The 24,802-nt window shown below is 34.4% G+C and overlaps 1 protein-coding gene across 2 annotated transcripts; it reads left to right on the top strand.

Moving 5' to 3' along the window:
- The first annotated feature begins 1,127 nt into the window (after window positions 1-1,127).
- On the top strand, window positions 1,128-24,562 carry LOC124632475 (ras-related protein Rab6). Of its 2 annotated transcripts, none has more exons than XM_047167328.1 (6): window positions 1,128-1,471; window positions 1,838-1,896; window positions 7,385-7,544; window positions 13,315-13,520; window positions 15,050-15,116; window positions 21,458-24,562. In XM_047167328.1, exons 1-6 carry the CDS (start codon window positions 1,402-1,404, stop codon window positions 21,526-21,528), a joined length of 633 nt encoding a protein of 210 aa, XP_047023284.1. In that variant the 5' UTR covers window positions 1,128-1,401; the 3' UTR covers window positions 21,529-24,562. The 2 variants fall into 2 exon arrangements, with proteins under 2 accessions (XP_047023284.1, XP_047023292.1); XM_047167336.1 differs by lacking the exon at window positions 21,458-24,562 and adding an exon at window positions 17,627-20,842 and having other exon boundaries at window positions 1,136-1,471.
- Window positions 24,563-24,802: the final 240 nt, after the last annotated feature.

Here is a 24,802-nt window from a genome sequence, read left to right on the forward strand (position 1 = left end):
TGCTTAGCGAGTAGTCAGTAGTCGACCAATGGGCAAATTTAAGGTAGGTAGGAATCCTTACTAATATTATAAATCGGAAAGTGAGTTTGTTTGTTTGTTTGTTTGTTTGTTCCGCTTTCACGCCGTAACTACTGAACCGATTGCTTTGAAATTTTGCAGACGTAAAGTTAGAAGTCCGGATTAAATAATAGGGTACTTTTTATCCCGAAAAAAATAGATATTCCCGAGGGAAAACAAAAATATTGTTTGCTTGATGGATGGATTGTAGATGGCGCTGTGTGTCGTTTAAAACAAGGTAATATATTGCAAACGAATATAAACATGTAAATTTAGAAGCTAAATGATACGATAATGAATCCCCGAAAATGAGGAATTCCCGAGGGATGATGTACAATTTGTTTAATCGTCTAAACTGTTTTTTTTTACATCTACTTATATATTGCAAACGAATATGAACATATAAATTTAGAAGCTAAATGATACGATAATGAATCCTCGAAAATGAGGAATTCCCGAGGGATGATGTACAATTTGTTTTATCGTCTTAACTGTTTTTTTTACATCTACTTATCCTGAATTAACTATAATTCAACGAATTATATACTAATTGGTATAAGTATTAGTTAAGTTATTTAGTTCTTGAGGTATGCGATAGATGGCGCTGGGTGTTTTTAAAACGTGGTAACGATGTGTTTTTAAATACGTAAGAAGTGGAATGATAGCTTTTTAAAACGTGGTGACGTTGTTTTTTTTAAGATACGTAAGAAGTGCAATGATATCTCGCGCTTTAACCTGTAGCTCATCGTATCCAGCGTTACATCGCGCTTCTTAGATTTTTCCGTGGGAATGAGAAGTTTTCTTATAGTTGTGATTTATACCGCAATATAACCGAATTCCACGCGGGCGAAGCCGCGGGCGGAAAGCTAGTAATTAATAAGTCCCCAATGCGTCCAAAACTATCCTGATACGTATTTTTTTAAGTACAAAATATTTTTTCATTTAGTCGATTTTCTGTTTCCAAAAAATAATATTTGGGTATTACAAGCTCATCACTCAAGGGTACGTTCAGAAACTCTATTGTCATTATTGACAATATCACAGACTTATTGAAAAAGTGAATCTAAATAGTGTAAAAAAGAAAACAATTAGTATTATTATTGTAAGTTTTCACTACACAATCATAAAAGCTTTATTGGAAAGCGTAGCATTTTTTTACATCCTAAAAAAATTGCTGAGTTGGCTTGCGCGTCGCACCGTCAGTCTGCCGTAACGTGGCGGCGCTGCGCTCGTGTGTGTGCTGCAGGAGTGGCTCAGTGGCTCGAACTGTCATTGTTCATGTAGTTTTCTGTGATAAGAATTACTGTGAAATTATAGTTTAGCGAACTAATTTACACAATCACGATGTCCGCCTCGGGTGAATTCGGCAATCCTTTACGCAAGTTCAAGCTGGTTTTCCTAGGGGAACAAAGCGGTGAGTACAGGGCGAATTATCGCCCCTCCGTCGTACATTTTTAATATATAGTTTTGAATTTACGATACGTAAGTATAGATTGGTCTAGACTTTATCGAATTACTGACCTACATAGGCCCGGAGAGGTGAAGTTGCGGGTTTTATTCGCGGATAAGGTGTTACAACGTAGCCGTAACGTCTGGCGCGTCTGTGCCGAATTACGTTATGCTGAGATGTAGGTTACACTCTCTGAGTACATTGTGAGCGTTGAACCGCTTCTATAGTATGTTCTCACGCGTATCTGCCGTTATCAATCACTTTATTTGATTAGAAACGTACCGCGGCAATTAGATGGTGTACTGACACGCAGATTTGTATTTATTTCAGTGGGGAAGACGTCGCTCATCACTAGGTTCATGTATGATAGCTTTGACAACACTTATCAGGTGAGTCATCACATTCCCCTGACAGGTACAGTGGTGGGAGACCACAAGTTGTGATGAGAACTTACTAAAGTTATGTCTGTGTCCAGTTATGAATTACATCACTGGTTAGTCATGAACCTCATGAATATGTATGTGGAGAACATTATTGTATCTGCATATTATCTGAGCAAAGTAATGCTCATAACATTTGCTCTAAATGAGGACTGCAATGAAAGTGACTGAGCTCAAAACTGAAAGTATTTTTTCTCTGATAATACTTAAATGTATCATGAATTTTTAATTAAAATTATTTTCCATTTTCTCAGGAGTTCTATTCAAAGCTAGCTTAACAAATCTTTTATTAATTTGATTAATATAATGTCTTACTAGAGATAATATCTAGTTTTTTAGTTTTGTCTCATTAGATATTTCTTAAATTATTGCTAACAATATAAAAATGAAAAGTTCTTAAAAGTATCACTTAAAATGTCACCTACATAAATGTTGCTACAAGCCCCTAATGAGATTAAAATAATCATATTTGCCTATCCAAAATTATTCACAGTTGTTCTAACATAGTTTTCTTGAATTTGTAAGTCTTCACATGATATCAACATTGACTGTTATTTTTAAATCTTTTGATCTAAGTAAATCTTCATGTAATCTTTGTCTAAACTTTAATGTGTGTATTAACTTGTCTTATCACCAGAGATCTTAGTAATAAATAATATTGTAAACTAAAAACATTAAAACACTGACTTAATTGTTATTGTAATACTTACGTTTGCTCCCAATATTTAATCTGTTGATTGGCTTATTAGAGATAGAATTTTGATTTTAGCCCTTTACAAGTAATGTCAAGTTCTTATAAATTAACAGATAGATAACTTATTGAAATTGGCACTAATATTAGACAGACTTAAATAATAGGAAAACTATTTTTATGTTTCAATACCTTCAATTGGCCTTTGTTTTGCAGTTTGCTATTGTATTGTATCATCAATTGTTTTGTGACTCTGTATGATGCCTAATGTTTTATTAAACCAACATCACATTGTCTAAAAGTGATATGAAAACTAATTTGAGTCTATTAGGAACAAACCTAGCTAGTTAGAAGTTGCCCTATTGTACAATCTTTGCTAATAATGGGGTCCATATTCAATTTCGACCACCGCGGCTGTTCTCATACAAGAAGATCAGCCAGCTGCGCAGGACATATTATAGTGCACAAGCATTTGTGCAGACACAAGTGCACTCACTATTTCTTTACTTTCATTTACTATAGAGCCAAAGAGTTTGCATGTTTTTGCTTGAAGGTGCTTACAAAACAAACTGCTGCTGGCCAGATTTGAAAAGTTAATTCAGTGTTAGACACCCTACTTATAAGGAAGGCAAATAAGCTCCTTTTATTTGGATATATTATCCTTTAATATTTACCTACATATTCAATACAATATTGAACTAACAAAGAATATCAAACAATTTTATGAATTACAACTCAAAAGAAATGTAGTTTTATCTTTATCAAAAAGATAATATTTTGGACTAACAACAACTTGGCACATGTTTCCTGTAATCTGTTAATTTATTGCTCATGAGTCTAAACTTCCATAAAATTTATATTGCTGATAATGGGTATTACATATTTATATACACAAGTATACATTACTTCTGTTCTTCACTTACTTTACTTACTCTTATTCAATTATCTTTTGCCTCCACCTTTTTGCAACCTTTTCTCAACCTTTTCTGGATATCAAAAGGATGTGGTTAAAATTATACTACTTTTCACGCCCAGTTAAAAAGTATGTAGCCTATGTTTTTTTTTTTCAAGCTCTGCACTATCTGTGTACTTTTATTCAAAGGAGCCGGACAGACCAACAGTAGCTTTTGCATTTATAATATTACTTTGGATTTTTTTTCTGCATTAATATTTTTATGATATTATATTTTAATAGGAACACCAGATAAGGAAGCTGGTCTAATTTCATGTAGCCTTGAATTGTAACTTTGTGCCAGTTTAACATACATAGTTATATTTTTATTTTTAATTAAATTCAATATTATTGAAATGTACTTCCCATTGTTTTGTAAAATACTAGCGGTTTTCCTGCGGCTCTCCTTCGTCCTGTCGGAACTATTGCTCGTATTGGGATAAAATATTGCCAGTTTTACTCGGGCACAGTGTAGCTTTCCAACAGAGGAAGAATTTCTCAAATCAGTCAGTAGTTTCAGAGTCTTTAAGGTACAAATAAATAAAAAACACTTCATTATACATTTAATAGGAAAGACTAACATTATCAATTATCTGCACTGGCAAACACGTGTGATCAAAAAGATAATGATTTTTATCATTATTAAATTTTATCTTTGACATGTGAGTGCAATTAAATAGTTGATATGTTTAAAGTATAACATATTTCATTATTAGCTCAGCTATTAGTAAACAACATAGTTAAAAATCTATTAGGTATGAAGATATTGAAAATTCATTCCTATAGACTAAGTTTCTTTAAAATCGTAAAAACAAGGAAATATTGATAAACAAGTAGTTAAAGGTTTTGGTTTCAGATCCTTATTGATATTACTTATTTTTCTTCTCCATACTTAAACATTTTCATAGCGGAATATTCATATATCCTTGATAATATTTTTTTAATTTTGCAAATGTCTTCATTTTCTTGCTATAGTCAAAACAAACAATAACACTTGTCAGCAATTTGCAGACGCTACCGTATAACCGGCGACCAGCTGTGAAAGTAAAACCTTACACTATTGAACACGAATAAAATGCTGGCCATCTACAAAAATACTAATTGTTATTACCCGTGACTATGTCCATGAAGATTTTTATATTATTTTATCATGAAATTGGAACTGGACCTTTGTTACACATAATGGTGGTTTGATTCAATTCATATTTGAATTCGGAATGTTTATTATGATTGATTTCACGATTGTTCTTGCTTCCTATTTTTTTTATTATAAAGGCGAAAGTATGTTTTAGTTGGTTCTCTATCGCCGCAATAAGGTGTTTTGCATAGATATAGTTTATGGGTCAGAAGGGTTAGATTATCCCATCGGTAGACAAATTCATAGTCCCTTCGGGATTGCAGCGCGATTCAAATCTCAGACCTAGAGTATTTTCTTCTTTTTACAATTGTGCAGTCCACGAGCTTGTTCCGTGTCTCCTATTTCGAAGATTAGACAAAAAGTGACGATGTCGCGCATTATTTATTGTATTGCTTTGCGGCTTCACTCTCTTCCAATATTTAACACAACTAGGATGTTACTTTTTTGTGTTTGTTATGTGAAACGAAAGGTTTTCCATTTAATTTTACAAAAAATAATTTCGAAAAGTCTGACAGTTCAGAGGCCAGCTGACATTGATATTTTGCTTTTGAACTGAAATCTAAGTTGCAATAATACGTGCATCAAATAACTCTTTATTGCTAAGTTTTTTGGGCATTTTTTTGTAATGATCAGTAAAAGTTGTCTCGACTCAACCATGCGGTTAATACATTTACTTTTCCTAGCATGTTTTCGCTGGTCACAGACTATAATACAATTACTAAACAACATTTGGTTGCATTTCTGTCAATGCTACATATCTTGTAGAAGGAGATTATTGACTAGGCATGATTTATTTATACGCACTTTGATCGTTGTATGATAAATGGTGTATATTCTTTTTGGCTCTAACTCTATCAATAAATCAGCTAGCTAATCAGTCTTGAAGAAGCGAGTTTGACTGAGAATTTAGAGAAGCCAAACTTAAAACTCAGTATTTCCACCTATTTTGCAAGTTTCAATAGATTTTTTGTTCATTTTAGCAATAAAGTTATTATAAAATTGCTAGGTTTCTGATTTTAATAGCTGAAAGAAATAGTTTAGTATTGAAAACGGTCCATGAGCTTGTTCCAAAAGATTTTCGTGACTACTTTAAGTTGCATCACAAGTTAGGCCTGTAGGTGTTCAAGCATAAAATTCTCAAGTCTAGACCACAGATTTGGAGTAATTTCGCTGACGAACCTAGTTCCAAGAAGTCTCTAGCTGAAGAGTTTTCTTGAACGCGTTTATTTCAGGAATTACATATTCCTAATAAAAAATAACTGTTAGATAACCCATTTGTCGAATATAGGCCTCTCTTTATCCGGGTGCGTGGAGTAGTTCTCATGGTACACGGGTGAAAACCCAGTACAGAATAAAGAAAATTTTAAACACCCTTCATTATAAGATTTAATTTTTTACCTACGTCTGAAAATTGCAGCAAAAAGCAATTTTCTCCCTAGATACTGGGGGACCTGTAATTAGGAACGCGTTTAATAGGTCTAGGCAATTAGGCTCTGAGTAACGGCTCCGTCCTATTTCTTATAGGTTAACCTGAGGTAATAAACTGTTTTTACCGTTCCGTAGTTTCGTAGGCATTTGGGAATGGCGGCGGTGCCTGTACAATTTTAAAATCTTTAAAAAAAATAGAGACTTCCTAATTGAGAACATCCACCTTTTTGGTCAGTCGGTTAAAAATGTGAAGATGCCTGGGTACACTAAGGAGAAATCTAATCTTTCTCTAAGGAGAATGTGGGTAAAAGACACAAATATGACCATTAAATAAGCCCGTACGTTCTCAAATGGTAAATTATGAAATTATATTTAGTATGCATTTTCATGAACAGTGACTATCAGAAATAGAATTGTTAATTAAAACGTTAAATTGTATACTATTGTTTATTATGGCCTTCGTGAATCTAGGATTGAAGGAAGTTGTTATATTACAGATTTTCCTTCCTAATTACATTGAAATATTTCATATTAGAGTATTTTATTTTTGTGCCATCTTTGAAAACTTCATCAAAATAAATAATCTGTTTTTTACAGTAGGTATGTAACAGCACTTCTAATTTTAATGAATCATTCAGACTCATAATATATCACACGCAAGAACTGTTATTTTTGTCTAAAATTGCAGCAAATAAGTAACTGGACACAGACCAATGACTTGCTTAATATTCAAATCTGTTTAAAAATGAATGTCCCGTATTCAAGACTGATATGTACTGAAACATCATGTTTTTCACAAATAATAAAGTTCTAAAAAGAGCAGTTCTAAGGACCGTTTAACAAAAGCTGACTCAAAACTAGAACAAACTTGAATTTAATCTAATTTATTTTATTTATTTATTCCTTTAATTCAGGCAACTAAGGCCCATAGCACATACAATACATAAACAATAATTAACATTACAATAATAATAAACTAATACATAAAAAAGTAAAAAACAATTAAAACTAATTTGTATGTGTTGTTTAATCTAATTTGTAGTCAACTAACCAATATCAACTTTCGACAAGATATAAACTCGAATACTTTGCAGAAAAACTCAGTTTACTGACCGGGTGTGCGGAAAAATTACTTTGCTAGTTGGTAGTGGCCAATTTTACAAATGAAGTCCTAAATCGTCTGTATTAAATCTGTCAAGAACACCAACTAATGCTCGTTTCGTTCTAGGCAACAATTGGGATCGACTTTCTGTCGAAGACTATGTACTTGGAGGACCGCACGGTCCGGCTTCAGCTGTGGGACACCGCGGGCCAGGAGCGGTTCCGCTCCCTCATACCTTCCTACATCAGGGACTCTACTGTCGCTGTCGTGGTTTATGATATTACCAGTAAGTATTCTTACTTATCATCATCATATCTAACCTATTGCCATCTACATTCGCATAGGTCACGGTCGCACACGCGGACAATCACAGAAAGATTTGAATACCATACAAAATCGCGGAACCTTCATGTGTGTCTCTAGGCATGGGGAATCTGGATTTTGTGGTTTGACGTCACCTTTTGGATCACGCTGTATTAGGGGTACAATTTCGGAACGGGGGAATACGGGATAGATCGGAGTGCATGGATGGTTGATGGACGTCTTTGCCTAACACTGACAGAGCAGGTTAGGAGTATATAGATCTATTACCAAAAACACGTTAGTAGGTAACTCGATGACGCCTGTCAGTAAGTCTCAACAAGAAGTTTTGTCGTAGGTGGTACTGGATTTACTTGCGTAACAATAAAAAGGTCAATTATGATGAATGTGATATAAGAATAGCTTTGCTAAACACAACGTTACGAAGGTTATGTCTAGTGCAACCCACAGATAGAATTCATCTTAAAATTCTTGAAACCAATAATGTTCAAATATGAAAACACCTGTCGGAAAGCAGCCAGGATCAATAATGCACTTGGAGAGAGAAAAAGTAAATATTAAATGAGCATGTAGTTAGGTTACCGTTAGGTTACCGCTGGCCTTCGTCATCGATCCGCAAATGTACCGATGCATTGCACTTCTATACTAGAATACCATGAGGTTTTTCAAAAAGTCATTATGTACCTACGTAACAAATATTGGGTCAAAAGCATAGTTTAAAGATCTGTCACATCTTATATGAATGCGTTTTAAATTTTTGTATAACTACGTGTGGTATTTAATTTGTCCTTTATAGCCATGACTCATTCTTGAACCGTTAGGTATATTAGAATCATCAAAGCCTCGACTTCTCGGGGTCGCAATTATTATATTAAAAGACATGTTATTTAACTGAAACATGCCCGACTACTTAGTATACAACACATGCAATTACCAAACCTAGATTCGAAAACGTGTTCCACAATTTAATCTTGCTTAAAAACAGAAGAGATACGAAAAGAAATTGGGCACACAAGTTCGTTCTTGAAAAAGTTGCAAGTACATAAAATATCGCCGGCGTCCAACTGTGTTACGCGAATTGAATCCCGAGGTAACGATATCTTAAACCCTCGGGCGCCGCTCGCATCTGGCTAAAAAATAAACTCCATTATTTTTTATAGACGACCCAACAAGTAACAGATATGTTGTCATGTGGAAAGAATGGGCGTGCCCTCTGCATGTTAGTCTTTTGCTTGATCTACTTTGATTTAAGGAATTCGCAAACGCTTCCAACTCATCCGTTTGTCGGTTCGTCAGACTTGACCATGATTTTTTCAGTGTTGCTGAAGTTTCGCAAACCGTCTCCAATCTCGGAATTCGATTGTGTAAACCTGAAGACTGCTCTTTTGGCCTGTTTTGCGACAGTCACAAGGTTACCAGTTCCGTCCTTCACGAGCGATCGACTGAAAACGATAGCTCATCACAACCTGTGATCCGACATTGACATTTGGCATACATTTCAAACCACAACACCGCGCCTCCACTATGTATTGCGTCCTCTGGTTTATAAAGTTTTTTCAGCTTGTTTCATAAAATGTTTTGAGCAACCGGGAAATGAAAAGACGTGATTACAGTGGTGTTGCACGTAGCGTGGTTCTGAAAGGTCGAAAGTGGGCCAATGGCCCGCCGGTCATCGCGCTCAGGTTACAATTTACGCGCGATCGTATATCAGGTTTAGTGTCCCGGGCTTACCTGGCGTGTCTCATCATTTTATTTGTCAAGACACACCTATAAGATGTTCTGTAAAATGCTATCAAGTAATTCGACTTTATTATTAATCTTTATAATGTTTTTGCCTCCGGCCGTAAAGTTACTCGCGTCGCTCTGTTACGAGTGAACATCTAAATTGAAAGTATACGTTGGCTCTCCAATTTGTTTTATAGGAATGGGTAAATAATGTACGAGCATTACACTAGTTTACAAAATCAAACTTTTTGCCTGTTGCCGTGGATTTAATGGCTGGTAACATTCACTTATGTTTAGTTTTTATTAATTACACCCGCAAAAATTTTTTTGTAGCTCGACTTTACTTGTTATTGACTTTCTCTTTTCTGAACCTTTTTCAGTCGCTGAAGTACGTATTTTATTGTAATTATACAAATATGTGAAGTTTTTACAACACGAGTAGTTCAAGGAGGCGTTGTTTGAACAATCCAAACCATGTTTGTTACTTATGTGGAGAATATGTGTTTGAGAAGAGTAGAAATGTCATCAGAGACGCTTAAAAATACTTATTTTTTATATTTTGGAATGTTGTTAGATAAAAATGACAAATCTTGGGCTCCTGATTGTGTTTGTAAATCGTGCGTTGAATATTTAAGATTATGGAAAAGTGGTAAAAGAAGTACTTTTCAACTTAAAACACCAACTATTTGGAAAGAATCGAAAAATCATCTCGACGGCTCTTACTTTTGTAGCGTGAACATAAACAGCTTAAACACCAAAAATCGAGCTAAATGGCAAAACCGAAGTAGAACATGTGTTTAGCGAAGAGTGTAGCATTCACCTGAACTTTCAGAGAATAAAAATTATATTGAATTTTGAAAAATTATAATGAAAATTATGTTGAACTTGTCGAAGACCTGCTTTTACAAATAAGAGGTATGGGATGCAATTTGAGCATAAAGTCACTTCCTCTTCAGTCATCTGGACAGATTTCCAGAAAATTTAGGAGATATGAGCGAAGAGCAGGGGAGAACGTATGCATCAAGATTAACGTGTCATGGAAGAACGTTATCAGGGTTTCTGGGATGTAAATATGATGTCTGACTATTGCTGGTCTCTGATACGCCATTTCCCAAAGTCTACACATAAGAGAAGAGCTTTAAAGCCAAGTTTTTTGGAACTTAACAATTAATATAATTTTTAAACAAATATTCTTTAAGGTAAATCCACGTTTTTTCTCTTTAAACCGCACTTAGCTGAATCTCAAAAACTAGAGCTGATAAAAAAAAACTACTAATAGTTTTAAATATGGTTAAATATGAGTAGTCAACAACAGCTTAAAAAATCCCGGCAACAAATGTACTGTAAACTAGTGTTATCTATCATTTAGGTTTCGTAGCGGTCACAAAATAGTTTTGATTTCTTTAATTAAATGAATCGTTCGAGCGAGCTGGACTTGCAAATATAGACTTTATACTGAGGGGTGAAGGTTAATATTTGTGGTGAGGGTTGTCTGACGCCTGCAACAAATATTTGCTCCATGCCTATCCCACGAGGAACCTTGGGCCAGGCCGTTTAAATCTGTGTCTAAGTACATGATATACGTGAGATCAGTCCTTCTAATGTTCTTTCGTTTTCAGTTCTACTTTTGCCAGTCACTCTTGATTTATCGTCTTCTTGTCATCGTTGTAACTAATACTCGTAAGTAGCAATAAGTATGTATTCGACATAACTTTTGAGCTAACTTTTACGTGCTGTTGAACAAGGGTAGGCTCCTAAATATCACGACATACATCGCTCCCATCTACACTTACGACTACAGTATTAGTTTCATTAAAATTCCTGAAAAACTCGATCGATCTTAATGTTTAAACATAGGTACTAGTGTGTATGTACTGTTCTGAGCATGTTCGTTTCAGTATCGATTTGAGAGCTATGGCCACTGATTGGCACAAATTCAGTTTCATATTGTTCAAGGTTTCACTTCGAATATTCATAACTGTTTGTACTAACGTAATTAACTTTGTTGTAAGGATTATTGTTGCTAGCGTTTTCAACACTCTGAACCATATTTTGAAGGTATTTTGCTATTTTGACAATAATCTTAGGCTCCGTTTGCCTTAGCATAAAATAACCTGTCTAAAGAAATTCCCTGTACTCTGCTGAAGTTTATGATGTCTCCAACACTCCAATAACCTACTGAATTTAATCCTTTTTTCCATACATACGAAGGTATGTATGCATAGAACAAAGCTGCTCTATTTCTTGCCTATTCACGTGCTAAAGGTCTGACACGACCAGAAACAAATGAGTGTCTCTTCTGGTGGTCTTCTTCGTAATTTTAAAGATCCCGGTCAATCATCCATGGTTTGACCGCTATTGCGGTCTCGCTATGATCTCGAACTGTACCCAGTTTATTGTATTTGTGTAAAACGTTAGTAATACACGAGTGTCAAATAAAACCTATTGCTCGATACAGCAACACGGTTTCATGTTTCCTTTGAGAATTTTAAACTTTCACAGCATCGTAAACGTGTGATGACATAAACATTATTATGCATAAGTATTTATTTATTACGCATGCGAGGTTGTTATAATTACCGACCGACTTCCGGAGCAATCTATAAATAATCATGAATTCCGTTTTATTGTGTTATCAAGGTCGACACAATTTACGAAGGAGTTATTATTATCTAAATCCTATCACCAGTTGTAGAAGTCTCAGACTCTGCATAATATTTGCATAACATAAGCAAACAGACTTCTTTCACAGATTAAACGAGTGTTAAGGTTCTGTAGTGAACGCGATAAACCAGTTAATTGCTCGTAAAGCTACTGGTTGGAAACTATAAAGAAGAAATGACGTTTAGAGATTTCTTCGCGCATAAATAAGTAAACCATTATTCTATGGCGTGGGACTAAGTTCATGACCGTAAGAACCATAGTCTTGGAAGCCTTGCATGTGTGCGTGTGTGAGCCTACACGGTTTCAATGTGTGAAATTTGACGGAGAATAAAAAATGCCTTTAGTTCTTCAATGCCTGTAAATAGGCTTTAAACAAACATACCTAATATAACAGTAGGCGATACAGTAGCTATAATTACTGGGAAATGGCTTAATCAAGTGATGTGTAAAGGTGACGCTGCAGCGATAGGTCGATGACATCACGAGCATACGTCATGCTGTATGTGAATAATACTTGTGTGAATATCCGGCTTTAGTTGTAAACTATGAGGAGTCTACTGTTTTGTTGTTAATTAACTTCAGCACGCTGTCGCTCATATTACTCATGATACTTAAGTAAACTAAGTGCAATTATTACAAGTAGATTTTCCCTATCAAGGTCACCATAATTCAGTCAAAAATCTACCCAAGACGTAACCAATTAAAATTGATCATAAGTCATGGAAAATAATTGGCATTGTTGACAAAAAATCTGTAAGCTAGTTAAAAGCCCTACTATTCACTTGCTCAAGCGCATAACACATTCGTACGGTTGGGCCTCCCGCCTACACTAATAGCGTTGTGTGCTTATACAGAAAGTCATTGCCGTTTGTCACAAAATCCATATAAAGATTCTTGTTATAGTGAATGGATTTGCTAAGCTGTATCGTATTTGTTTAAAGTAGTTAAGGATATTTTAATCTTATTGAAAAAAGAGTGTCTGTTGAGTTACTTGCCGGTTCTTCTTCATAAGGCCCACTCTTTGGAACCGCGCAAGTATCTTCAGGTTTCTTACCCACCTGTAATAGGTATATATGAAATGAAAACTTTGAGACTGTTTTTGCAGGTGTGTTAATTTTGTAAATCACTGCCTAAGACCGACGTCCAATAAAAATTTGGATAAGGGCAGGACGATCATTGTTTGTAAATAACTGCCAAATTCTAACTACATATTTATCTGCCGTAGGTACGATATTTTTCACCAGCTATCTAATTTTGTAATCGGTTTCGCAATAAATTATAATTGTATATAAAAAAATTCTAATATTTGTAACCAATACTCATTCTCCCAAACCAACCTTCGACAGATGCGAACTCATTCCACCAGACCTCCAAATGGATCGATGACGTCCGCACGGAGCGCGGCTCCGACGTGATCATCATGCTGGTTGGCAACAAGACGGACTTGTCGGACAAGCGCCAGGTGTCCACTGAAGACGGAGACAGGAAGGCGAAGGAGCTCAACGTTATGTTCATAGAGACCAGCGCTAAGGCTGGCTATAATGTCAAACAGGTAAGTTTTTTTCAAATCAAAAATCATTTATTCAAACCTGGTTGCAAAACAGCACTTTTCGAACGTCAAAAAAAAAAAGAAAGCACCCAAAACTGCTGGGAAGAAGTGGCGTAAAGTGTAGTGAAGTGGAGTAAAAAATATTTAACAACTTTCTCGAAGACCAGATTCTACTCGTAGTTTCGAGCTCATCTCGAGGGAACTTCTTCCAGGATATGGATAAAAAGAAGTATATGATATTCTGATATATAAAGCTATGACATTATTGCCAAGTTTTGATCAAAATTCGTCGTGTAGTTTTTGCGTGAAAGAGGAAAAAACATACATCCATCCAACACAACTTTCGCGTTAATGAATTTTGTAGGATAAGTACGCGCATCACTATGACAATATTCGTCATGTGTTTCATTTTCAATTTTGTAATCGAAGAAAGATGGAGCTGACTTGACATAGCTTGACTTAAAGACTCCTAGATTGTATTTGTCGGTTGAGGAGGTCAGATAGGCAGTCGCTCTTTGTAAAATACTAATAGTACCTACTCAGCTATATCCTGTTAGACTGGAAGCCGACCCCAACGTAGGAAAAGGCTCGGTAGGATGACAACCAATGGTGCTACACAGACTTCATTTGTTTAGAGGAGGGAATGGGGAACACTGGACACTAACGGAGAAAAAGCTTCCAGGCTAAGCAAATGCTGCAGTGTTTCTACGAAAGAGTTATTACGGCCTTGGTACACTTAGTACTTGGTATTCCAGAAAGAATATAAAGTAGGTTTTAGTAAGCAAGTCTGATGTTCTCTCCTGCTCGAATGTAAATGAGTTACGAGTTGATATAATTTTCGTAAATCAGTGCTTTATGTCATTATCATAAATACACTTACTGACTCATCATCCATCTATTTGTTATCAGATACTTAACAATGAATAATTGTGTTTATTTTTCATATTTCATCAAATATTAGGCAGAAAGATTCCACGTTGCATCAGACGAAAAAAAACACAATACTTAAATCTTCATTACTGAAATCAGTGTATTTAGTACAGTGAGAATGGTTACTTAGGTTTGTGTATCAAGTCTGGCTGTGACGTCACAGATCGATTGAGGCCGTATAACACGACCTTTGCCTAGCTCGCCGCGGATAACAGATGTTCCCAGACAATTTGACTTTCATACTGAATGAAAAGGTGGAACTTGAACAAAAAGTGTTTGAATATTTTGTCTGTTTGTAGGTGTAACCAACACTGGTCAATTATTATTTTCTGTCGTTCCAATCTGGCCGAAACCACATCGGGGGGTGCAATCGTGATGTTTTAAAAGTATAATAAAATGCTATATATTTTCTTATTATTTATTTATCAGATATTAATATTGTTATGCAGACCGCAAGACAAGTAAATTTTAAATTATATTTATTTTGTAAACAGGTTGAAAACAACACTTACACGTGAAATTTTCAATTTACTATTTTCTACCTTGTATAACAGCTGTTTTTAATATTATGTACATAATAGTGACGTATTTCTACATTCCAGTTGTTCCGACGAGTGGCAGCCGCGTTGCCCGGAATGGACTCTGCCGAGAACAAGCCGCCGGAAGACAGTATCCTTTACCAAATAACGTGCCTAATACTATTACGCGCGCCTAGTACAACTTTCACGTACAAAGTATTGTCAACCTTGTGCTTATTGAAATAGAGACTTAAGTCAGTTAACGCAACTTTGACAATTAGTAGCTTCGTGCCACACAGTTGTGTTATTTGATTTTAGTCTCTATTGCAATGTGTATTAAGTCGATAATAGTTTGACAATGAATGGTCTTCGATGCGCTCCGCCTAACCTGCCGGTGGTTCCTTACGGCATGCAGTGGTGATGTGTTGCATGTTGGCTCCAAGGAGGTTTATTAACAATCGGTGCGGTCCGTCCCTTTAAAAAACTTTATGTTAAGTTGGTAACTCGATGCCACAGATTAAATACTCAATGGATATTTACGTCAATTATTTTTTTTATTAAAGAGGTAGTTCTCAATTCGAATTTTCGTTTTTTTTTTTAATTTATTTTAGTCTCGATTAAAGGCTTCGAGTTGCCAATTTAATTCAGCTCATAAATGTTACCCAACCTACGGACATGAATGAAGAACTAATGTTTTTTAACTCACTCAAGACTCCACGCTCGTTCATACACGCACGTATATATGAAGTATTTAAGTAATATATTTAGTGTGTACACGAATCATGATTGCTAGAATATGTTTTTGTTCCGTTACGACAGGATATTGGCGGATTGTTTAAATGAAATTCTTTGTTTTATTGTGTGTAATCAGCTGCGCTTTTTTCTACGTTTTGAAGACATTTTAAGATTTCATAAACAATATTGATAGCGAGAGGGAATGAAGACGGGAGTTTTAGAAAAACTATTCATTCCACTTCATTCAAGACTTTTTCGTCGATTTTAATATTTGTATTATAAATTAAATAAAACATGGTCCCAAGTAAATGCGCAAAGCTGATTTCACACACAGCGTTTTAAAATCGTTCGACAAACAAGTGACGTGTTCCGGACGAGTCTGTGTTACGGTGGTGGTTATAACAGTCTAACGTCTGTGTTGTAAGTAAACTTAAGGTTACTAATATTTTGTGTCTGTATACCTACTTCCATATATTTTTACTAAGCCATATATTACCTACTTTACGAAAGCTTTATTCAGTACAATCGATTTACGCACACAGATAAAAGACGAATATCTTAGTGTGCATCAACGTGGTTGTAACGAGTGAAACCTCTGTAGAGTTTGTAATCTGTGACAGTGTCCCGTTCACATGCAAGTTTCTATGCATTTAAATGAATAGTGGAAACAGTGTGAACGGGTTTTAAATATTATAATATTAACATATTTTATTTATTCCAAATAACATCGCTTTATAACCATGCTTGTTGTTGTCCTATAGAATGTGCAGTTGGCAATTTTAGCGTTGTATCAAATATTTTACGAATTGCGATTTTATGTTCGGGTTTGGGAATGTTCTTATTTAAATGAATAATTTTATATTTAATATCAATTGTTAGAATCAGTCATTGCTTTCAATTGATTACTAACCTAAGACTGGAAGGCAAATTCTAAGTCTTAACTGTCATAAAAATATCCAGATGAAGGAAATTGCCAACTACATACACTAATATTTATGACGTAACAACGTCCTGCTTAATATTTTTGAGTTGCTATTTTTTATATTATTTGCGCTTCGCAGGGTATTAATGTGGAAAAAACATTAGTTTTATTACTTAGAAACCGCATGTCGAATGCATGGTCTGGGCAAATCGGTCTTAATATTTAACCTTCCTTAAATGTGAAATATTTTCACATTGACATTGTTTCTAAGTGTATATCTTATGTTTTGAGCCTTGTTTTTATTCTACAAGTCAGTTATTTTGGCCTCTGTGCCTCGATGTAGTTTAGATAAAAAATCTGCGAATGAGTTTCTTCTTTAGCTTTCAAATTAAAGTATATTGTAGAATATTAACGGTGCTCAGGTGTCGGTAAATATTATGGGGAAACGTTTGAAGTTTAAAATCTATTAATTTATTGAATCGCCCCTCTGTCATCATCATATTGTGTTAAACTTCCCAATTAACCAACTAACCACCTATTCTCAAAATGTGAGTACTAAAAATATTCTTTGGCCACCCGTTTGGTCCAAAGAACCAAACTTTTAAATATTTTTACCAGATACCTATCCTAAGTCCTAAACTATAGAACTGATACATAAAGATGATCTATCTGGAAAATGACAAAAAAAAAAAACAATAAAATTGCCAACATTATTTTTAGATTTTTTTATTGCTGAACCTAATGTTAATGAAGCATAAGTAGTGTTGCATACCAAAATCAATCGAAAATTTTTACCTCAGCCCAACTTGTTGATTATTTTAAATGGTTCTTTATATTGCCCACTAACCCATTTCAGAAAGTGATCCCTACGATTACAATATTAACTCGACCAACCATACATCACCCTCATACGTAACTTTGACAAGGTTTCCCAATTTGCCGACACCTCGCTTCGTTGGAACTGTATCGTAGTACCGTTTTATTTTCCTTAATGATTTGTACAGTGCACGAGGTGATTCTGAGGCAGGCGCCCGGCGACAGCAAGGAGCCCGACAGCGGCTGCGCCTGTTAGTGCCCGTGCTCACGCTGCGGACTGCCACCGACCACTGGCTTATATTGTGTACTAGCTTTATTGGGGTACTTGACGTTTACATCTGTCAAACCGCCATTTGCAAAGATTCTGTGGTGATACCAAGCGATAATGTCACTGATTTTCAAATGTTTTTTTTAAACACTTGAGTCTACAATTCTTGACAGCAGAATAATAAGACCTTATAACTGTTCAAAATGTTTGGTGTCAACTACCCAATTGTTAAGCCTCATTTGACCTCAAGAAAAGCAGATGAAACTGTACTTCTGTGGTATAGGTTGTATACAATAATGTTAGTGAGGTTGTCGGACGATATCCCGCGGTCCGCAGCAGGCCGGCCACAAGCGAAGTGTATGAACCGATCTGATACGTGCTAGCGTGCTTTTGTGTGTTTGTCTACAGTGATATTAGATTTTAATGTATATTCAACTAGTTTTCAAATTATAACGAATTAAGGCATAATTTTTATATGACTCCCTACTGTTTTATATAGACCTTTGTTTGTTGTAACTAATGCCATATGTTGGGCGGGTCGTAGGTTCCTTTAACGACAGTTCAACGATAGCAGTTGTCTTGTACATGACGCTCGTTAGTTGCCATATTTGACGTAGACGTGTCTGTGAAAATAAGATTGTGTCACCCGCCCTAAGTAATAATTCGCTAGAACTTAGTTATGAAACTGAAATGGTGTCCTTCTCCTATGTGAGGCAAATCGTGAAAATTATGAAAATGAAAAATTTTGTGTCAAGGAAATTTTGGTTAGTTCGTATGATTCCTATAAAAGGTTGAAATAGGACAATAGTACTGTTTATGAACTAAAGGTCTATGTAAGACAGCGATGTGCTACTTTGACTACGCATTTACACAAAAGCACTATGTATTAGCCGCACTAGGAAAATGAGTACTTATGTGGGAATTTATTTAGACACGCTCTGCGCTTTGTGCTAAGAAAGAAATGGGAATAAAACAAGAATTTTCAAGTGCATATTGCTTTTTGAACCGCTTAAAAAATAAAGAACATCTTCGACAGTTATAGCACAGCAAGTGAAAATTAAATTCCCTCATTGTTTTATCCCTTTGATAATATTATTATATAAATGTATTCTAAGCGAGTTTTTATATTTAAGTTATCGTATGAGACTGAGACTGCACGCCCTCTATTGTCACCATGAAGCTTATAAACTATGGGTTGGTAGCAGGACTTACGCTGGCTCCATACGTTGGCCCAATGCTGGCTCCAACACTATATCAGCATGTTCCTCTAGAATAAAGCATTGACCACCAACACACGCGCCAAAATTGGGAGTTGGTCACCATGTCGATTTTCAAAGGAGTCAAACCTCGCTTTCCGTCCTCACTTTGGTAGGAATGTTGGCACCAACGTGTTGAGCCGGCCTTATGCGAAACTGAAGCCGTATTGTGACAAGTTCAAGAGAAGAAAAAGATCCTTTTCGCTCTGTGACGTGTGACAGAACGGCGTTTGAACTGACAAGAATATTATTACTAAGAGAGAATTATACGTGTTTATTGATTGATGGTGAGGCGGCATCGTAACGTTTGCAATGTCATGTCATTGGAGTCCCCTTAAGCATACTTGTTGCTAATATTTACAGTGTTTTGATGTTTTGTCTAATAGCATTTCTTTTTTTTTATTTTGATACAGTCAAGTTTTGTTGACATGGCAACACTTCATTTTGATACTTTTAGAGGGTCTGTTGGTAGCAAATTGTGTGTCCTATTCTTTATTGCCTTAAGTGTAAAAATCTAAGCAATTTTCTATCGTTCAATTTGTTCAAACAGTGTATATTCTTTCTTACAATGGAACCGGGAATACTGAACGTTACGGTGGCCTGCCTCTATTTAATGTTACGGTATAAGAGCTGCTCTGTATGTTGTACATAGCGTGTGGCGGCGAGACTCCGCTTTTCCCTCGTAAAATTCACTGTTCCTATTACTTTGAACGTCAAATGTTTATTATCCGATTCATATTTTTAGTGCCAAAGAAGTTACGGTTGAAAACCGACATGCGTCTTTGACACATATAAATATCTTAAGAGAATTGGGAGTCCCGCGGTCTCTGTACATTAGTATTATTTATTTACTTAGTGCTTAAGTGCATAAACTTACGATTCTTATGTCTTAAACGATTTTAGTGAGATTTCACAGCTAGCTTTCTCGTGTCGATATCGATAAATTTATAGATAACACTATTTTGTAAATGTATCATTCCAATGTGCTTTGTTAATGATATATAATATAATCAATACATATAGCAATATATACAATAATTTTTATTAATGTTTGGCCTCGTAAAGGATATTTAATAAATTTAATGCTTATTTATAATTATCATAAATTATTTTTATAATTTATTTTAGGTGCAATATATTTTGTACAATTTTATTGTTGCAGCTGTTTATTTCAGTAACGAAAGTTTTCTACTATATATTGGGTAATATTATTCAAATAAATTTTACTATTCTACTATTACCAATATTGATTTTAAGGATATTTTTATTTATTTCTACATGTTCATATTAAATTAAATTATACTTGTTTAAATATTAAAAATCAGAATATTTTTTTTTGATTTGATTTGATAACGTTCAGATCCGTATCATTTGCTATTACCACAATATATCGTTGAAAATTCTTGTTATCCAAAATCAAATTATGTACGTATGTGTAATAAAAACTACAGCTTCATTCCTATTGCAGTCTTGGGTGCACTCAAATGTATTATGTATTATACCTTTTTATGTTTAGTGCTCTTATAAATGTTACTATAATATTTTATTCGTATATTTTGCTCTGTAAATTATTAAGTAATCAAATATTGTAAATTAAATACATGTATATCGAATTTTATATAAAGTCAGATCGGATATTTATAATGAGATTGACAATACTTTTTAGTCTGACTGATTTTTTGAATCCTCAGAAAATTAAATGAATTAATTCCATTATGTCAATTATTTTAGGTACTTGAGGCTTGTATTTTGTGCTATCAAGTTTATTTAAACGTACTAAAAGTAGTATGAGTGTACCCCACGGTTGTAGAAATTGACAAGAAAATGTAAATACCCATATCACGCTGGTTTATTTTGAATAAAATATTTAAAACACTTAATTATAGTTTTTTTCTGCTATCATTTTAAGTACCTCACTGGTATTTTTTTTTCTAGATTATTTTTTATTAATCAGGTATATGAATTAGGTTTATAAGAGCCTATTTTTTTTTTCAAATCATTAAACAAGTTTTATAAATATAATTATAGATTTAATGAATTTCATGATATGACCAAATAACTTTTCACCAAACATTGTAAAAGCTCACTCAGTAGAGTTTTTATTCAACAGATTTTCAAACTACTCTAACTTAAAAACTTCCCTGTCCCATGAGTCATATGTGATACACACCAATTGTTTAACTGGACTGGACTGTAAAGTGGTTAAAAATATAGCCGAATTCGTATATACACACTGACAGACATGACTTAAGGGGCGTTTACACGGTGCTTGTAGCGGCAGCAAGTTAACATGCGCAAGTGACAAGAGTACGCGGGTCGGTTTTTTGCTTTGATACATGCGCGAGTCACGGGACCCGCACGTGTTAAAAATGCAGATTACCTGCGCAAGTGCCTCAACATGGGCAAATTACTTACACCGTGTAGATGCACCCTAAGATTTTATGTGGTAAAGTTTCGTGCAAATTCGGTGGTGATATCCTTAACAGTAGCCACAGCGGTGGATCTGCAGACGCAGTCGCCGATGGGCTCGGAGCAGGAAGGCAACGAGAGCGGCTGTGTGTGCTGAACTCGCCTCCCCCCCGCACCGCTTCACGCACACCCAGTATCGACACATCGGACACATCGATACTATATATTTTTACCTATGTATTTTTTTATTTAAAAACTTAAACGAACCGATGAGAGAATCATTTGAAACAACGTTTAGAAATGGCATGTGACTTCGATATCGATATTAATGTCCTACGGACTAGGCGTGTATGAAGCATGATTTTTTCAAAAGCTAGTGTTGTTTAATAACATGTTTGTATGTGAATCAAATTGTGTCCGTATTCCGTGGTACATGAATGTCGTGACACTTATTCAAACTTTGTGATTAGATAAGTCTTTCAAAACGTTCCTATGACTTCGTTTCAAATATTAAATATATCTGGCAGAGGAAAGACTGGAACATTACTGTGTTTTGTTAAAGTCGTATTTATTAAGTTTTTTATATGTGCCTACAAACTTGCTAAACACTTCCTAGTTTGAGTGATTGGAGAAATTTCTTACTAATTATTTAGGCTTTACTGGATCATTTTAAATGCGTTCGCTTCTATTTGCAGAATGTCTATCAACCGATCATTATTTGGTTTTCTCTCGATAACTCGCATTATGTATATATTTACATCCCTACGTGTGTTTAAATATGTATGAATATAATTAGAGCCTAGTTTCTTTATTATTGTAAATAGTTTTTTTTATTTCATTTATATTACACATAAACACATTTTTTGGCATTTTTAGCCGTCTTCTCTATCGGACGACGATGTTGGCTTTAATATCGAATCACGAACATTGCATACACTCACTGCCAGAATTTGTATGAAGGAGACATCAAACATAGGTGCTCAGTGGATATTATATTATCTGCTTACAAACATTATTATGACGTTAAAGCAATACCAAATTACTCGCTTGTAGATAGATAGGTATCTATAATTAATGCATAATAATATGGTAGACGGCACAGCATCATGTAAACTTGCACCTTTTTACACAAATACGTTTATCTTTTGTCCACTGTCGCTTCTGTATTGTATTTTGAACTTTATGCTATTCACTCTAAAGCTTTTTATTTAAAATTACTTTTCTACAGATTTATTATATGTATAGAATACGTGTGTTTATTGGTTTTAAAGATCAAAATACAAAACCCTCGGAATTCACATTGGACCAAAGAAGAAACACTTGAGCAGTATATTTTAATTTAATTTCGTTATTTTTCATAGTTTTTAATCCTTTGCAATTATTTGTTTATATTTTCTGTTATTATAGAAGGTTTGTGAAATCGGAGCATGCTTTTGGACGCTGGAGCATTCGGATATGTATTGTTAAATTTCCATCTACCTGTTTAAAGCTCAAGTTTACCGACAAACGTTCGTTTTTTACAAAAACTGTTTACTGTTAATTTTCACGTTACATTTTCATATATAGTAAACAGCTGTTTTTTAAAAAAAACTATGTTTCTGTTGTCGGTGAACTTGAGTCCATGATAGTTTCATATAAACGGTTCAAAATATCAAATGTTTCCCGCGTTTTTAAGCAGTTTTAGAGTAACCTAGCGAACTGAGTCAACCAGCAGCTTAGAATTCTATATAAACTAAACATAACTAAGTAATTTCATTATAAAAAGTTACTAATACGCACTTTATTTTTAAGCACAACTTGTGAACGTTTCAGTATTTTTAGTGTCTATGCTAAAAGGTTAAGTTATAGTCGGTCGCGTTTTAATTTATATTGAGTAAAGGCTTGCTTAAATATACATTCAACCATTAAATATCAATTGCGAAATTAAAGAATATTATGTTGAATCGTATGCTTGTTTTATTTATAATTATTGTGTAATGATTTGATTTTACATATTGTATATCCATGGAGCCTGTATTATAATATATAAATTAAAACGGTTCCTTTATACGCCAAGTCTTTAGTTCTAATTTATTTAAACAATATCTTTGTTATTAATAAATTATGTAGAAGCTGTAATATACATGAAACACGCGCTAAATATTATTTGAACTGGAGTGGATGCAATTATTTACGACCAAGCTTTCCGAACTGTTGATTTAGCTTCAAATTATGGCGATGTCGTGTCAAAATACTGCTGTGATTAACGTTGTAAAGTCTTAAATGTAAACTTACTTGGAAATTTACCAGTACCTTATTAATTGGATATATATTTTATCTAAAAAAAAAAACAGCAACAATGTTAACATTCCTGAGTTCTGAAAATCGTAGTTTCATCAATCTTTATTTAATGATAGGTAGCTTAGTGAGATACATTGAAAGCTTATATACGATATTTATATGGTTTTCAATATGAATTTTAAACAATCACGTAGAAATGTGATTCACGAGTGTTGTCATTATTTGTAATCAATCAGTTTTGTACGCATTTTCAATGCTTTTATTGCCTGCTACGTCAGATACAAGGATGCGCAAGAATTCGGAGAATAGACTATATATTATATAATAATTTTATATTGACTTACCGAAATTAGAGCTCAATTTTTATTCCGTTAGGTATCGGGATGACTTATGTATAAAAATATATATTTGTAAATGTTGCTTTGTTTGGCCATTTATTTAGTTTGAATTCATTGCTGCAAGTAATAAACACTTCTTAGCAATCACAAATTATTGTTTTATATTCTACGTATTGGTTAAAATATTCAAATTCTATCTTAGTTTCATGTTACGAATTTAAAGGTATATTTTGTTAAAATTGAATGATTATGATTTTCAAAGATAATCAATTGTGTTAAAAATGTGTGAAAGTTTTAATCGTTTATTTAGTTATTATATCATTTTTGGAGAGATCCAATAGAGCAACATTTATGATTATGAAATTGGTAATCGATATACATACATGAACACTATTCTACATAAGTAGGTATTTCGGCTTAAGCTAACCAGAAACAAGAATTTGTACTTTTATTAGACTTGATATCGCAATGTGGATTAAAATATGCTTTATTGCCGTTTAGAAGATATTGTTTTGTAAAAAAAAAACTTGAAATTAGCATGATGTTCTAATTAAAAGCGTTTTGATTACAATACGAGTTTGTTTTCATTTGATCCTTTGTCACTCTTTTATTCTATACTTTAATACGGAATTCAAAAAGTACCAATTACGTTATTGGCGGTACTTGATTGAACATGCCTGAACTGAATTTGACATATTCAGTTCAGGCATTCTTGAACAAAGAACTGAATTTGTCAAATTCGAAACTCAAACGATCACCCTCACAGGCCTTAAATGATCCCCTAATTATCAGGATCTGACCTGATGGGATCCC

The sequence above is a fragment of the Helicoverpa zea genome, chromosome 1, assembly GCF_022581195.2.
Source record: "Helicoverpa zea isolate HzStark_Cry1AcR chromosome 1, ilHelZeax1.1, whole genome shotgun sequence".
NCBI lineage: Eukaryota > Metazoa > Arthropoda > Insecta > Lepidoptera > Noctuidae > Helicoverpa > Helicoverpa zea.

Excerpts from the sequence above, each read along its gene's own strand:
- LOC124632475 (XM_047167328.1), top strand. The coding sequence starts at position 1,402 with ATGTCCGCCTCGGGTGAATTCGGCAATCCTTTACGCAAGTTCAAGCTG. Across the intron at positions 1,897-7,384 it reads GCTTTGACAACACTTATCAG|GCAACAATTGGGATCGACTT; the intron begins GTGAGTCATCAC and ends GTTTCGTTCTAG. Across the intron at positions 7,545-13,314 it reads CGTGGTTTATGATATTACCA|ATGCGAACTCATTCCACCAG; the intron begins GTAAGTATTCTT and ends AACCTTCGACAG.